A 14322-nucleotide genomic window follows, 5' to 3' on the forward strand; every position below is an offset into this window, starting at 1 on the left:
ATTTCCATTACAAACCGGTTTAGCAATTCACTAAAGCGACTTATATGCATCACTTTATTCGGCAGATGCTATTTTAGTCTCGACGATGACGGCCACGGAATAAATAAAACCTCTTTAAGATTTAATTGTTTTTGTTATTGACAAAAAGCTTGAGTCTTTTATTATTTTCAAAAGACTTTGGTAATGCTGAGCCTTTGTTCTGAAGCCTATTTGGTGATGTTGACAATAACGAACATCTACGCTAACACACGTGCGCTGTAAAGAGTAGTGAACGACAAAACATTTATCTCTTCTTTGTTTGATCATCATATTTACATGACATCCTTTTCCACTTGTTGAAGTATACAGAGACTTAAAATGAAATTTCCTTAAGTGTTTTGTATCCCAACCTACAGTTTTATATCTTGCTTCAAAATGGAAGTAACAAAATATATTTTCGGAAATGATTCTCTTCAAGCTTGTGGCAGAAAAATTGTTTTGTTGCCAGGTTTGACAATTCATAACAGCCACACCACACATGTAAAACCAACTGGCATTAATTACATTTGGCAGCAAATCGGGCAAGTCATTCAGGTTTTAACAAAATTGTTTACTTTAAATAATTTCAAGTCATATTGAAAGTTCAAATTCGATAAAGTTTCCAGCCAATATTTGGCAAATACGAAAGACTTTCTTTTGTATTTTTTCATTAGCTTATGTTTTAAGTCTTTCATGTGCCTTGTCCACGCGTGCAATTTTGTCAACTGACTTGCGTAATCGTTAGAATACTTAAACTTGTTTTTGTCCAGTTCCGCCTAGAGAAAGTTACTTTTTACCTATATTTCATTGTCACTGTAATGTAATGGTTATTCCAAGTTCGATTTATTTGTAGTAAAAAATGCTTTTTAGCAATATTATTACGTTGAAAATGCATTCATTGTTTCATTATTCATTGCGTGATGTAAGAATGAAGTAAATGCTACAAAGTCGCTGAGTTGGCTGTTAGTTGGCAAGACCGGTCTAAATCGATCCACCGCTCGTTCATCATTTCCAACGCTTAACTGGTTCCATCTTCAAACATTGTATCAAATTGACGCGATACGGAATCAGACCATAGAGAAAGTCAAGTAGATATTGTATCTAGATATTGTTTCTATGTAGATAGTGTTTTGATTTCGTACTTGGTTACGTACTCCAGCTTAATTAAAAAAAGGTTGTTGTATGTTATTTAGTTCATTATTAAAATTGAAATGGTGTCACATTTATAAATGCAACAATATTACATAGTTTATTTAAATTGCGTCTTACCTTAATGACTAGAATGATTCTTCTTGATTCTTCCTACATTCCGCTTGTTCTGGACGATTAAACATAGAGAATAATTTTAATACTTAATGTTTTCGATTAAATATTGACTTGACAGTCAGATATTGACTATCAGTCAATAAAGCGTCCGTCACTGGTTGTCTAATAAAGATATTTCAGTACTAAAAATCGGGTCATTACTTCAGCGTTTAAATAAAAGTTCAGTGAATTCATAAATTGCTGCCATGTATATTTTTAAGAATGCCGGAATTTGCGCACATTAACAAAAAGAAATGTCCATTTTCAAATCAAATCAAATCATTTCTTCAGAAATTAGACCTTACAGGCACTTTTTCTCGTCAATTTTTATATTTATAGTTATTTCTCACAAGCTACAAACTACTGGCATTTCGGAACGACCACTGCTGAGAAGAAATGCCGAAAGAAACTCATTTGAACAGTGTTAGTCCCTATTTACATTTCGTACAAGGCCTCGTGATACCTCCAAAATAGCGTTAGTTATCTTCTGGACCGCTTTGATGAGTAAAAGTGTATTTGGAAGGGCACGTGCTACAGGCAACAAATTACCTATATCTCCAAAATTGACTTTAAAAACATTTAAAGAAAACCTTCATGAGCCACTTCTAGATAAATGTTATTAAAAATGCATACCATATTTTGAAATACATTTTTTATTTTTTACAAAGTACTTACCTAACGTTATTTATCTGTACGCCACTTTTGCAGAATACTGTACGCAAACTTCTTAATGTTACCATAATTTTACGTGTTTTTAAAAGCTTTTATTTAACTTGACTTATATGTATGTATGTTAAGTACAAAAGTGATATGTATGAAAACGAATCATATACTAAAATTAGGCGTTCGTCATTAAATATAGGGTGGACTTCTATGCAGTTTTGGCTACTGCGCCTGTCGCGTGTTAGATGATGAGCACAAAATCCATTGTTCCTTTTGTTACTATTATTATTGGGACCGGTTCAACGTTGCGGTCGCCAGTTTTGCGATATTTATCCACAATGGCCGTAATCATCCGCCGCGAACGGAAACTTTGGCAAAATTACCGGTTTATAGTTATCCTATCCCATGCATAGAGAATATCGCATAACCTCCAACCACGCTGTTAAATTCACAAAGTTTGTGTCGACGACATAATACATAATCGTTCTAACCACAGTACTTCCGATAACTGATTTATACGCATTCCTCAATTCCGACTTTTAATTCGTTTCGAACAAATGTTCTACAGCGGAAAATTTCATACATAATTGTATTTTACCTAACAGAATGGTCGGTTGATTTTGCGTGTTCATTTACCTATATTAATGTTTATTTTTCATTGTTTTCTTAATTGTGCGCTAGCTAATGATCAGTAACATAAATAAATTAATCATATCTATGAGAAAAAACTGTCACTATAACTGGCGGAATCGCCACCAAGGTATTCAGTAATCACATTCGTTTTCCATTTTGGTGTTTTTAAGAGTAGAAAGGATTTTTCCAAATATCCTTAGGTATCCCATGTTTATAGAAAGTATTATTTTATAATAGTCTATAAAGTGACTTCTCAATTGTCTGATCTGACTCTAAACATTTTTTATATACTATACTGTATGTAAATTATGTCAATGCAATAAATTACTAATGAAAAATGTAGCTAATTTTCTCAATTTCTCTTTGTTACAGCGCATCGGGCACTAGCGCGGTGGCCATCGACAACAAGATCGAGCAAGCTATGGTGAGTAAATTTTATATTTTATATTTTACACTCTTTATTTTCTCTCATTTGTTGTCCTGAATGGCTGACGTTAACAGCCCTGCGAGTCCGACTTTAGGGCTCAGTTGACGTATGACTTAAATGTACAAATGGAAGTTGTAATTTCAACATCATTCATTGTTTTCTCAATTGTGGTTCTCCACTAATGTTGCTGACACAATCGTGTTTAATTATTACTACATTACGTTTAGGTTGTCGTTCTCAGGTCTTCCAGTGGCGTTTGACCGTCTATCGATCTCTTCACCATCTTGCAGATGCAGTAGATGTATTTGATCTGTTAAGATTTTCTTTTGAGTACTATAGGAGTTTATTCCTTGTGCAGCGTTATTTCTATCCTAAGGAATTCATCGTTTCACTGGACATTTTTTATAACGCCTGTCTTTATTTGCCGGCCATTAAAGGTAATAGTCTTCTAAATAAATAGACACTTTGTTTTCTTGCAATCGACTTAAAATGCGTACGTGACTAGAGCGTTAAAACTTCCTTTGTTTGAGCCGCCAGTTATTATCATATAATTGAGCGTAAATAGAGGAAATCGTATGTAATAAATGTCTTAAGAAACATCAAGCTTCAGAGACAAGTTGGATCAATTAACAATCATTATCTAGCCTGAACAAGTATTAGGCAACGCCTCTTGAATGTTTCTGAAATACTTTATGTGAATAACCTAGATAACAACCGAGATCCATTCTTCTAGGTTTCGTTTATGGTTTTTGGTGGGTCATGTAATTTTCGTATACGTATGTACCGCACTACTTAATTTGTACTGTGATTGAAGTAAAAAAGAATTAGCACTCCTCTAAACAACTGTTCGTTATACAAAAAACTGTATTATCTACCTCAAATAGTTACAAAGTCACTGTTAACATTTCTCTCTTAATTTTCTTCGAAGCATTTTCTTAAGGTTCCTTCAAGATAAAATCTTGAAATATGGAACGCGGACGATGTATGCAGTTGTGTCGTGTCAGTTGGCCGCATAGATTCCGCCTGTGCTCAATGCGACGCATTCTAGGAACTTGCATATCACTTTGATGCACCGCATCCTCTTGCCTACTTCTAAACCATCGTATAAAACATTAACGGACTTTATAATAACAATATAAACTGTGATGAATCCAAATTGCTAGATATCAATAGATTTCACTCTCAAATTACCACGGCTGGTGCTCTGAATATAGGTCAAGCGAAACTGATAAAAGAGAAATTGATGCTACAAATGTTTTGTATTACTGAGCATCTGAACGCGATTTATATGATCAGAGAATAGAATACTTGAAATTTTATGGTATCTATTCCAAATATCATTTTAGTAAAATGCACATCAATTAAATAATACGTAAAATAACAGTACTAGCAATGTAAAATTATATGGGAGTAATAAACCAGCCAAGAGTGTATTTGGAACTAAATACTACACACAGTCACGCTATATTACTGTGTGCAATTCAACAACAACTTTCTAGCTTTGATTTTATTTGATTGAATGAATGTGCATTTAAACTTTAAAATTAAAAATGCCAAAAAAACACCTTTGTAATTTGTAACACCAACGTCGTTGCAAGAGTTGCGTAAAGATGCAATATCCTATGAGACTGCGTTTATAATAGCAGAATGGTCAGCTACATAACACCGTTATTTACATTGGAGACACTGTAGCATCTCTAATGGCTTCCTCTTTTTAATGGCCAGGAAACGTGTCCCGGTTTGTCCTTGCTATATAATACACATATCCAACTATGTTGTTCGTGTGTTGCTTTAGTGAATATACTAAATTAGTTTGGAACAAATTTCTTATCAATTCTTATTCATTTCCTATTGTCCGCTCGAATGGACAAGACATTCTTAAATTTTTCACCAATAAAATAAACGCTTTGAATCAACTCTACATCTGTGGAAACATAGCTGGTTATTACGAAAACTAGTTTTAACTGGCTTCACTGTTAGTAATTATCTCCTTTAATATTTTCCACATATAATTTTAATGAATGCTGATTTATGGATTAGTTGTCTCCAGTGCTTCAGGCTTGTTGTTATGTATTGTTTACTTGTGAACTCATCTCACAACAACTATAATTAGCCTCCGCAGATGGCCTCATGCGATTGACCCCAATCCAGCCCTCATGCCTACAACGCATCATACTATTTTTATCACTCCCTCTACACGCTCGTGTATTTCATGCGCCTCCTTATATGGGAGCTCCACGTGGATTTAATCCATATCTTCATCACTGATAATACCATTCTTTATAATCCCTACGTCATGTTTGTCTTGCTTATCTAGAAAAACATATATATTTTCCATTCATTAATCGTCAATTCTATTTTTATTAATTCCATTATCATTATTATAATCATAATCGTTTATTGGTTTATCTTAAATCTTCAAAGCTATAGTGCTAATTTAGATTGTTTTGTTAACATTAATATTCTGGATTATTGGACTGATGTAGAGCAATGTTTATTCTGCGTCAAGATTATTTCCCAATGAATGTAGTTGTAACAAATAGACACGTACATTTAATGTTGCAACGTTATCATTTGCAGCACGCCCTTCGTTACTTACATAACAAGATTATTCCTACGGCTATTCTATAGTGCGGCACTAATTTATACAATACATAAGTACTTATTTTTTCTAAGTCATCACATTCATCTCTTCCTTGTCTTGAACGGCGCTTAGTTTAAAATAAAAAAAAAAAATCTTTTAAAACAACTGCAGAAGCTAATTGCTTTGAGTAAAAACATGGTACACCTAACAAGATTTTACATTTAACAAATTTTTTTTGCCATTGTGGTCGAAAATTAAATTTGTGTAAAAATGCGCTTTGGTTTATGTTTCACTCAATACTCCCAACATTTTCATTACATTAAGGTATGTTACATCACAACAAATATATTTTTCAGGCGAAAATAAATCGACGTATAGCAACCGGGCTTATTCTACTGACCCACTTCCACGCAACTGCTCAAACATTTATTTCGTTTATTCCTTTGGCTTGTTTCTAAAATATTTTTTAATGCGTTTACGCCTCGACTTAGTTATTTTAGGATGAATATTATTACGACATCCGTAGGGTTATATCTAACGGGTCATTAGCAAGTGGTTTACAGGCGGCGGCGTTTGTTTGAATAATGCTTAGAATTTCTTATTTGTCCCGAGCGCCTTGGAATACTAATTCTCTCGTTGTGTACGTGATTTGCGTGAGTCAAGCGTGACCCGTAGGGCCCGCCCGGCCAAGAATAGACCCGGAAGGAAAGTCGGTCCATGGAGACGCGCGCTCTCCAGATTATACGACCGATTCGGATTTGCAGGCAGCGCGGAATAAACACCGGGAGACGCCAGGAGGTCACACGAATCGGTCGCGAGCCACCAATCTAGATTTTGCAACGAGTAATTTGCAACTGAGAGTGGCTCTAGAGCACGCGCCAGATCAAAATCGCTGCACGAAACCGTTCCTACCCAGGAAATACTGAAGTTTTCTTCGAAAATATACTGTGTAATGAAGCCGTCACGTTCGTTTATGGGTGGGTCCTATTTTAGAAAAGTAGTGAACACTACTTACTGTACAAATAAGTTGCAAAATCACAATTTAAATATGTCCCAAGGATGGAATTATCACTGTATTTGTGAATGACAGTGTTTATTTTTTCAATGTACGAGGTATTGAAGTCGAATAACAAGATAACTGACGGAAATCTACCCGAAGCCGGAATAATTTGAGATTACACGTTTATGTGTAGAATATCGCTGTGTAGTTGCTGGCCAGGTGATGGGTTGCATAGTAAACAGTGACATAGTAGTTGTTTACTATGCCGCCCATTTTTTTATTGATTGTTATGAGTAAGACCAGTACAGATTTGCTAACGACTTCCATATTGGTATTTGAACAAAATGTACTAAATATTAACCTATCAATTATATAATTATGTGTAGAATGAGGAGAAGGACATACGTCGCATGATTTAAAATTATTATATATATTTTTTTAAATTAAAAATGGACTAAATAAGTCCATTTTTAATTGTTTTTAATTATATGCTATTAATTGTTAGTTGTCCTTAATTGAAGACCGTATTAGTTGCTTTTCAATCGCTTTAATGGCACAACAAACTTGTGAGCTGTTGTCAGGTGTAAGGCCTTTTGGGAATTACGGTACGTCGGTAATATTTGGATCTTAAATACCCCCAGTAGAGTTAAATTCTGATTTCGTTATTGTGTGCTTGAGTAGCAATCGTTTAGATTTAAAGGCTTAGTAGAAGATTACAGAAGCACACAGGTTTACAGAGATAAAGATAAAATTTCTGTGTCACCACCTATATTTTTCATTCCGAAAGAAATCGGTGTCTTATCCGCAAAGATAAGAGGAATCATACTGTATCATGTCTTTATCCCTTGTGAAGTAGACAGAGCCAAGAATTGCGGAACTCGGAGCCCACGAAGAAAACATATACAGCATAAAAATCTGGAAATACCATTGGGCCCAATATTACGATTTGCATTTTCTGTGGCGTGATTGGCTTGCTTTGTAGAAATTAGAACTTTATATGCTATTTTCCTCACCAACTGTTTATCATTCACTATCTTCTCCCTAATTAGCTTCACTAGAAAAACCAGGCCATCATTGATAGGGTGCTAATTAATTTATAGGCTTTTTTATTTGATGCCTCATAAACGTTGCTTTTGATTTCTAGACAGTATATAAATTTCGCTTTAATTTTACTTGAGAAAATATTCCATTTTAATGTATAAATATATAGTCATCTTAAAAATCATACGCAGCATAATTGCAAGAATTATGAACACATCATAATCATTTTACTATGTATATTTTTTTTTGCGCTGCCGTGATGACAAATTTAACCGCAAACCGCTAAACTTGTTTGGAAATTAGCGTCCAGGATAAAACTAAATGTTTACCTATACTCATGAGTGTATCAGCGGAGTAATGTCTATATTTGTACAATGTAGTGTAGTCATCTCCTACAGGTGACATCATGATGGTTCATGAGGCAGAGGTCGTGATTCTGGACTTGATTGCGTTTGTTTTGTTTAGCCGTTATCTCTATGATAACTCATTTACGTCAATGCTTGTTTACATTTTCAGTGTTTTATATTGTTCAGTCTCTTTATTGTCTGTAGTCTTCAAGTCTGGAAGAGCCGATATTTTGTACAGCGCTATCTTGTTTTTTATTATGGTGTTTTGATGATAGATCTTGTTTATATAATTTTGATTTTTATGTTCATCAATTTTGTTATCACCTCGCTCGTGCTCAAACTATAACAATGTTTAATTATCGTTTATTTTTTAAGATTATGAAAATAGAAAAATAATATATATTACTTATAAGCTTTAAAAAATATTAGCTTTTAAATATATTTTTTCATTTACCTACTAACTACAAGGAAAACTCAATCATTAGGTTTATAACTGCCAACAGATTTTTGAAATCTATTCATTTCATATGCAACAAACTAATTACAGTTAAATTATGTCACGATTATTTTTAGAATATCATGGCTGCCCACAGTTTTCACCTGAGTAAATATTATTTCGGCTGGCATCAAAAGTATCCAACGTGTTTGAACAACTGCTATCGGAAACCATTCGATGCGCAATATTTTAACTTCTGTATTTACTCTTGCAAATAATTTAAATAATATTGCCAGTAACAGATTGCGATAAAGAAAGGAATACATGTACCTATTTACAATAATACATCAAATTTATTAATTATTATTTTCAACTGTTTGCATCGTTTGTGCTATTGTTTCCTTACTAAGTTTACTTAAACTAAGAAATTTGATTATGTATAATGCGCAGTAGCATATAATTTTGTAAAAACACATGAGTAGAACATGTGCTTTGAGAAATAAATATTTTAATGAAACTCCGGATTTTAGTACAGCACACATAAATAAATTCTGAGGTGTGGTCAGACTAGTCTTAATTAATTCTTAATTCTTATAGATAATATTACCTACACCCAGTTTTGCACATACAATCACAATATATAATACAAATTAATTGCTATACTGTGTAATCAATAAACAATAATTTCAACCACAATTTAATACCTCGTTTTTCATATCACTCGTTGTAGAAATAACAACATTGAAAAAGAAATATGGCTCTATGGCACAACACAACATAGCATGATGTCATACTTTAAATTATAATTAAAATTCCAGCGGCCTGCTTGTGTTGTTTTCAACTCTATTTATGTATTCAGCATTACGCCTTTTTTTCTTGAAAGAGTATAGCCTTTGTTTGAATTGTAAATTCGCTATTTAAAACTATTTTTGTAAACTTGTGTTGTTTTCATATGTAAATAAGTGAGTTAGGGAGAGCATCAGATGTATAAACGAATCATGGCCGTAAACATCTGTAAACGGTAACGATGGTATGTGGTGTGGTATTTGTGTATCATTATTATATACACAAATACCACACCATACTCTATATAAAATCAAATTCCACCTGGTGTATTTTTTTATTTAGTCCACATTTAACCAAATCGACCAAAAAACACTACTTAAATAACATGATCTAGAAAATTAAGTACTTCGTACTCAATGTTCAAGCTAAAAATATGTTGTTGTTATTGAGATCCTAGTTGCTTGGCATAAACTGAGAATTATCACGATAACTGATAATCCGATTTGGCATATCATATATTAAGTATATTTGCACTTACAACAAACTCGTGCAGATATCGCACCAGTTTTATCTGGTTATCGTTAAAAACAATGCGACAGGTTTTATCTGCCGCCCTTGTACGCATTATATCACCGGCCTGTATTCGGTTGCGCCTGCTAAGGTTCACTGCACCGTGAATGAAATCATTGCAACCATTTCGATTACTTTCTTGTCCAGCCCTGCACACACCTGCCCAGACTCACGGCCAAGTCATAAATTGTATCATGAAACTTGACATATTTATTAAGAGTGGTTTTATCCAAACTTGACATGCTCATTGTTATCTAATTTACCCACTGACATGGAAACATTTGCACATCTGATATGCACTGTTTAACTTCGTATCAAGTCGTTAAATTTTGAGTTTAAATAAACGAAACATATACTCAGCACCGGTGCATAGCTTCACATAGATTATATATAATTGAGATTTGATATCGCAGTGGCAGAATCAATTCATTGGCGCCCAATCGCGTCAATCTGCAGCTCTGACGTGAGCGACAAGTCAATAACTCTCAACGAGATCCGGTATGCACCAGAATGATTAAAGTATATAAGATTCCACTAATTGAAGGTCGGGACACCCACTCGCATCACCGTGCTAATAAAATCTCTTATTCTATTTTAAGAATGTACCAATTACACCACACAATCGGCTCGGACCACATTTAGCCACACTAAGTGCACGCTCTTTTGACGTTTACTCACAAAATATTAAAATAAATGACATAATCTCATACACTTTTGTTCACTTCTGTAGGAGTTGAAGAAAATGCCATTTCAACTTATTAATATATTATAGTTTCCACTTCGCGTCTTAAACTATTGGTTTATATATGGTTCATATAATTTACTGTTTCTACCAGCAACAAATAACACTTGTAGACGTCCTGGCCTTGGCATATTTCTAATTAATATAGTTGACGAAGAATTGTTTCCATCATTTATGTGCAGCTATTTATTGATACCTATTGATTCCGACTTCTATAAAGTTTTCAGAATGACATTTGCTGTTGGTATCCGCATTCGTATATACATTACGACCATAATTGCATTCGCGCTTAGCTGGTCTTTGTTTCGATATCCTCTCATTCCTTCTGATGTTATTGTTTAGTTTTCTCTTTGTCCATTGGAATAAGTTTCTTTGTTATTTCTTCTAGTTATTGTCGAATTTACATAACCTTATATCAAATATTTATTTATTAGATATGTACATTATATATCATATTTGTTGTAATAAACATGTGCTATAGCTATAAAAAATCTTGAGTCTATTTCGAACAGTCGTCAATTTTAACCTTGGCTGGACCTTGGATTTATATTAGTCTCATATTCGCGTTCCTCTAAATTTGGTTATTTTTCCATCGGCGTGTTGATATTTGTTCTTTTGGAATAACATGTATTTTGCTGATCCTATTAGATCGGTGATAATTGGACGGGCACGTAGAAGATTCTCGTGGTAGACTTTTTATTTGCTCCAATTTAACGGAGAGCGAATCAATTATTTCTTGCGTATCCGCATGCTTCATGTTGCTGAAACTAACGCGTATAAAGCAATTACGCTAAATTGTTGAGCAGACTATTTCTAAATACGAGGAATTTCTACAATTAGACAAATTGCATCGTTTGCATCTCGTTCATGATACCTACTTAGTTGAAAATGGATTGTCAATTACTTGACATCAATGCAACGACGCAAAGATAAATCGTTATCATTATATTCATTAGCAAGTCCATCACAATCACCAATTTCCGTAACCACTTCAATTTATCAGTTCCGTAAATAGGAAGCATCTTTAAAAGAAGTTTAGGTATCATGAGCTTGTTTTTAATATGTTTTGGCAAACAAAATCGATAAGCAAGGGCTGTTGATAACGATGTAGGTTGTGTTGTCGAGTTCAGGGTGCACGGGCGGACTGCGTGGCGGTGACGTGTGCGCCGCCATTTTAAATAGGCCGGCGCGCGCGCTCAGACCATCAGTCGCCTGCTTGATCGCACCAGCGCTACTTGTCCCCAGTAGCTCGTTATCGCCAGTCGCGTTTTAGTCGTCGCCGGCCACATTCATACATTTTGTGACCCTGAAAACTAGTTCACCGCTCAAACATGATTGACGTTGTGCAACAACCCAGAGATGGCTGCCTTTACGAGATCAGGCAAAAGGGCCAGAAAGAGCCCTGCTACGTTGTAGTACCTGACACAAATGTACGTTTCTTCCTTTTTTTTTATCTACATCTTGAATGAAGTTGTTCTTTCTGTTGAGCCGTTGTTGATTTCGAGATTACGGTTGTCTTATTTTAAAATGTTGTTTTCCATTTTAGCAGCGAAATGTGATTTCTACATGTTATATGTATTAGTTTCATAATTTACTTCTTTAAAGGGTGTGGTTATTTTTTTTATTTCTCATATGGTAATTTAAACCAAAATGTCTTAAGCAGTTCTTATTAATTTTATTAACGTTTCGTTTTCCCTTGTTTCAGGATCTGGTTAAAAGCCACTTGATGTTCGCGGTGCGCGAAGAGGTGGAAGTCCTGAAGGAGCGCATCGCGGAACTAATGGAGAGGATCAACCAGCTCGAAGTAGAGAACACATTCCTGCGCGCGCACGCCAGCCAAGACACGCTGGCGCAGCTGCCCGCGGCCGGTACCCGGCCGCCGCCACAGACGCAGGGCCCTCAGCCGCCGGTGTCGTAGGCCGCCGGGCCGGCGCTCGAGACAACGCCCGCCGGCCCTCGCCGGCCCAGAGGTCCACAGCCTCCCCCCTCGGCGCGCGACCCCGGCCGCAGCTGCACGTTGCTCGCGGGACCCAGGGAGTCACTATGGCTGTGCTATGTTAATTCGTAGGTTAACAAGAATGAGTGGAAAGTACACGGTCGAGCGCCGAGGGACCCCGCGCGGCCGATCGTCGCCGCACGATAAATCACACAAGTGTCTAGTTAGCATCACCGCGCCGCGCCCGCTCCCCGCTTCGCTCAACGCTCAAACGCACCACCGGCGGTGAGGGACGGAACAGCGCGATGAGCCTTCTATATAATGCTTCAGATTCATAGACGTATATATTCTGTTATTATAATTTAGGGTGCAGAATTTCGTGCTAACTGCCATGCTTTTGCTACGCATCTCAGCAACGAGTCTTTAGTGTTTCAATGTACGTCGTCGTATTTTTTTATTCGGTTTAAAGTTTAGGTATCGCTAACCAGATATTATTCCATATAAGATAATTATAAGACGTGTGTTTATAATGAATGTAATAAACTAGAGATGAATATAATATTTCGCATTGAACAATGACTGTGTGTTAATTTATTTTCTCTATTTTTTATATGTATATGTAATTTAAGTTATTTATCGATTTTCAATACTGTGTTACATTAAATTGCAAGTGTTGTCCTTGAAAATGTTTAATGATCTGTAGATTGTTCTGAAAGTGTTGTGTGATGTTTCGTTTAGTTTAATCATTTAATTATATGTTATTGTTATATAACGTCGGAATGTATGTTATCTGCAGTTGATGTTTAACGTTTGCTGAAGAACTCATATTTTAGATTAGAATCGTTGCGAGATCGTGAACTCGTGCGATGCTGGCTTTAGTCAATTTTGCACGCTGAACATTAAAAAAAAAAACTATTTTTATTCCAGTCCTATATCGGTGAATAAAATAGAATTTATAGTAATTTAACACTGTATTTTTTTAATAATTAAATTGTTTGTATATAGTACAAGTTGTAATAGATTCGTGTGTAGGGAACGATGTACATATGAACGAATGTGATGTAAGGAACCTATTCCTTAGTCCGTGCATAGACAGCGGATGTATCGCGGAATATAGCTAAAGCATAAGTTAAATATTCGCTGTATTTAATACTAGTTTCACTGTTTATAATTAAACAACCGAACAAAATGTCTGATGTTATGACTGATGTATGAAATAATGCTAGGACTTGAAAGGATCGGGCAGTTTTTGTAACTGAAAGAATATGCCAGCAACTCGAGTGTGACTATTTTCTTTATAGAATAGTATTTTGTACAACGCTATGTGTATAGATGATGTTAGGTCTTTGATTATTGTGAATATACAGTAATTTACTCCAAGCATTACCCTAGACCTAGTTATGAATTATATTACGATATATAATACTGAATATTGTAAATATACTGTAAACAGAGATGCCCGTTGTAGCTTATGTTGACCAGAAAGGTTCCTCATACATACCCAATAAATGCAAAAGTATTCAAAATGTTTCTTGTTGTTTTTTCAATTACCCTCATTTACTTAATGAACCTAGAACATAAAAACTCATCGGAAAATAGTGAGACGTTCGATTCGTCTAATATAAAGATAATATGCCTGCTACACACGATAAATCAGACAGATCGACAAAACCAGCAATGTACTTCGAAACCGCAAAATTAATTTGGCGAACTTTTTGCTGATAGTGTGTAGCCGGCATTATGAAGGCTAGGTTGTATACAGTCATTCTCCGAAGTTTGATCAGAAATGAAAAAAAAAGGATTTAGGTACGTACTTGGAAGTATAAAGCAAACC

At 35.2% G+C, this 14322-nt stretch overlaps 1 protein-coding gene across 2 annotated transcripts in view; it reads left to right on the forward strand.

Annotated features, from left to right (window-relative positions):
• Positions 1-14019, forward strand: part of bun (bunched) — a 117518-nt gene extending 103499 nt beyond the window's left edge. For both annotated transcript variants that reach the window (XM_053758686.1, XM_053758693.1), the window contains 2 exons: positions 2992-3043; positions 12258-14019. In XM_053758686.1, the coding sequence (XP_053614661.1) occupies positions 2992-3043; positions 12258-12470 (265 nt within the window). In that variant the 3' untranslated portion in view covers positions 12471-14019. The remainder of the gene's footprint in view (positions 1-2991; positions 3044-12257) is intronic.
• Positions 14020-14322: the final 303 nt, after the last annotated feature.

This window comes from Plodia interpunctella, chromosome 2, assembly GCF_027563975.2.
Source record: "Plodia interpunctella isolate USDA-ARS_2022_Savannah chromosome 2, ilPloInte3.2, whole genome shotgun sequence".
Lineage (NCBI taxonomy): Eukaryota > Metazoa > Arthropoda > Insecta > Lepidoptera > Pyralidae > Plodia > Plodia interpunctella.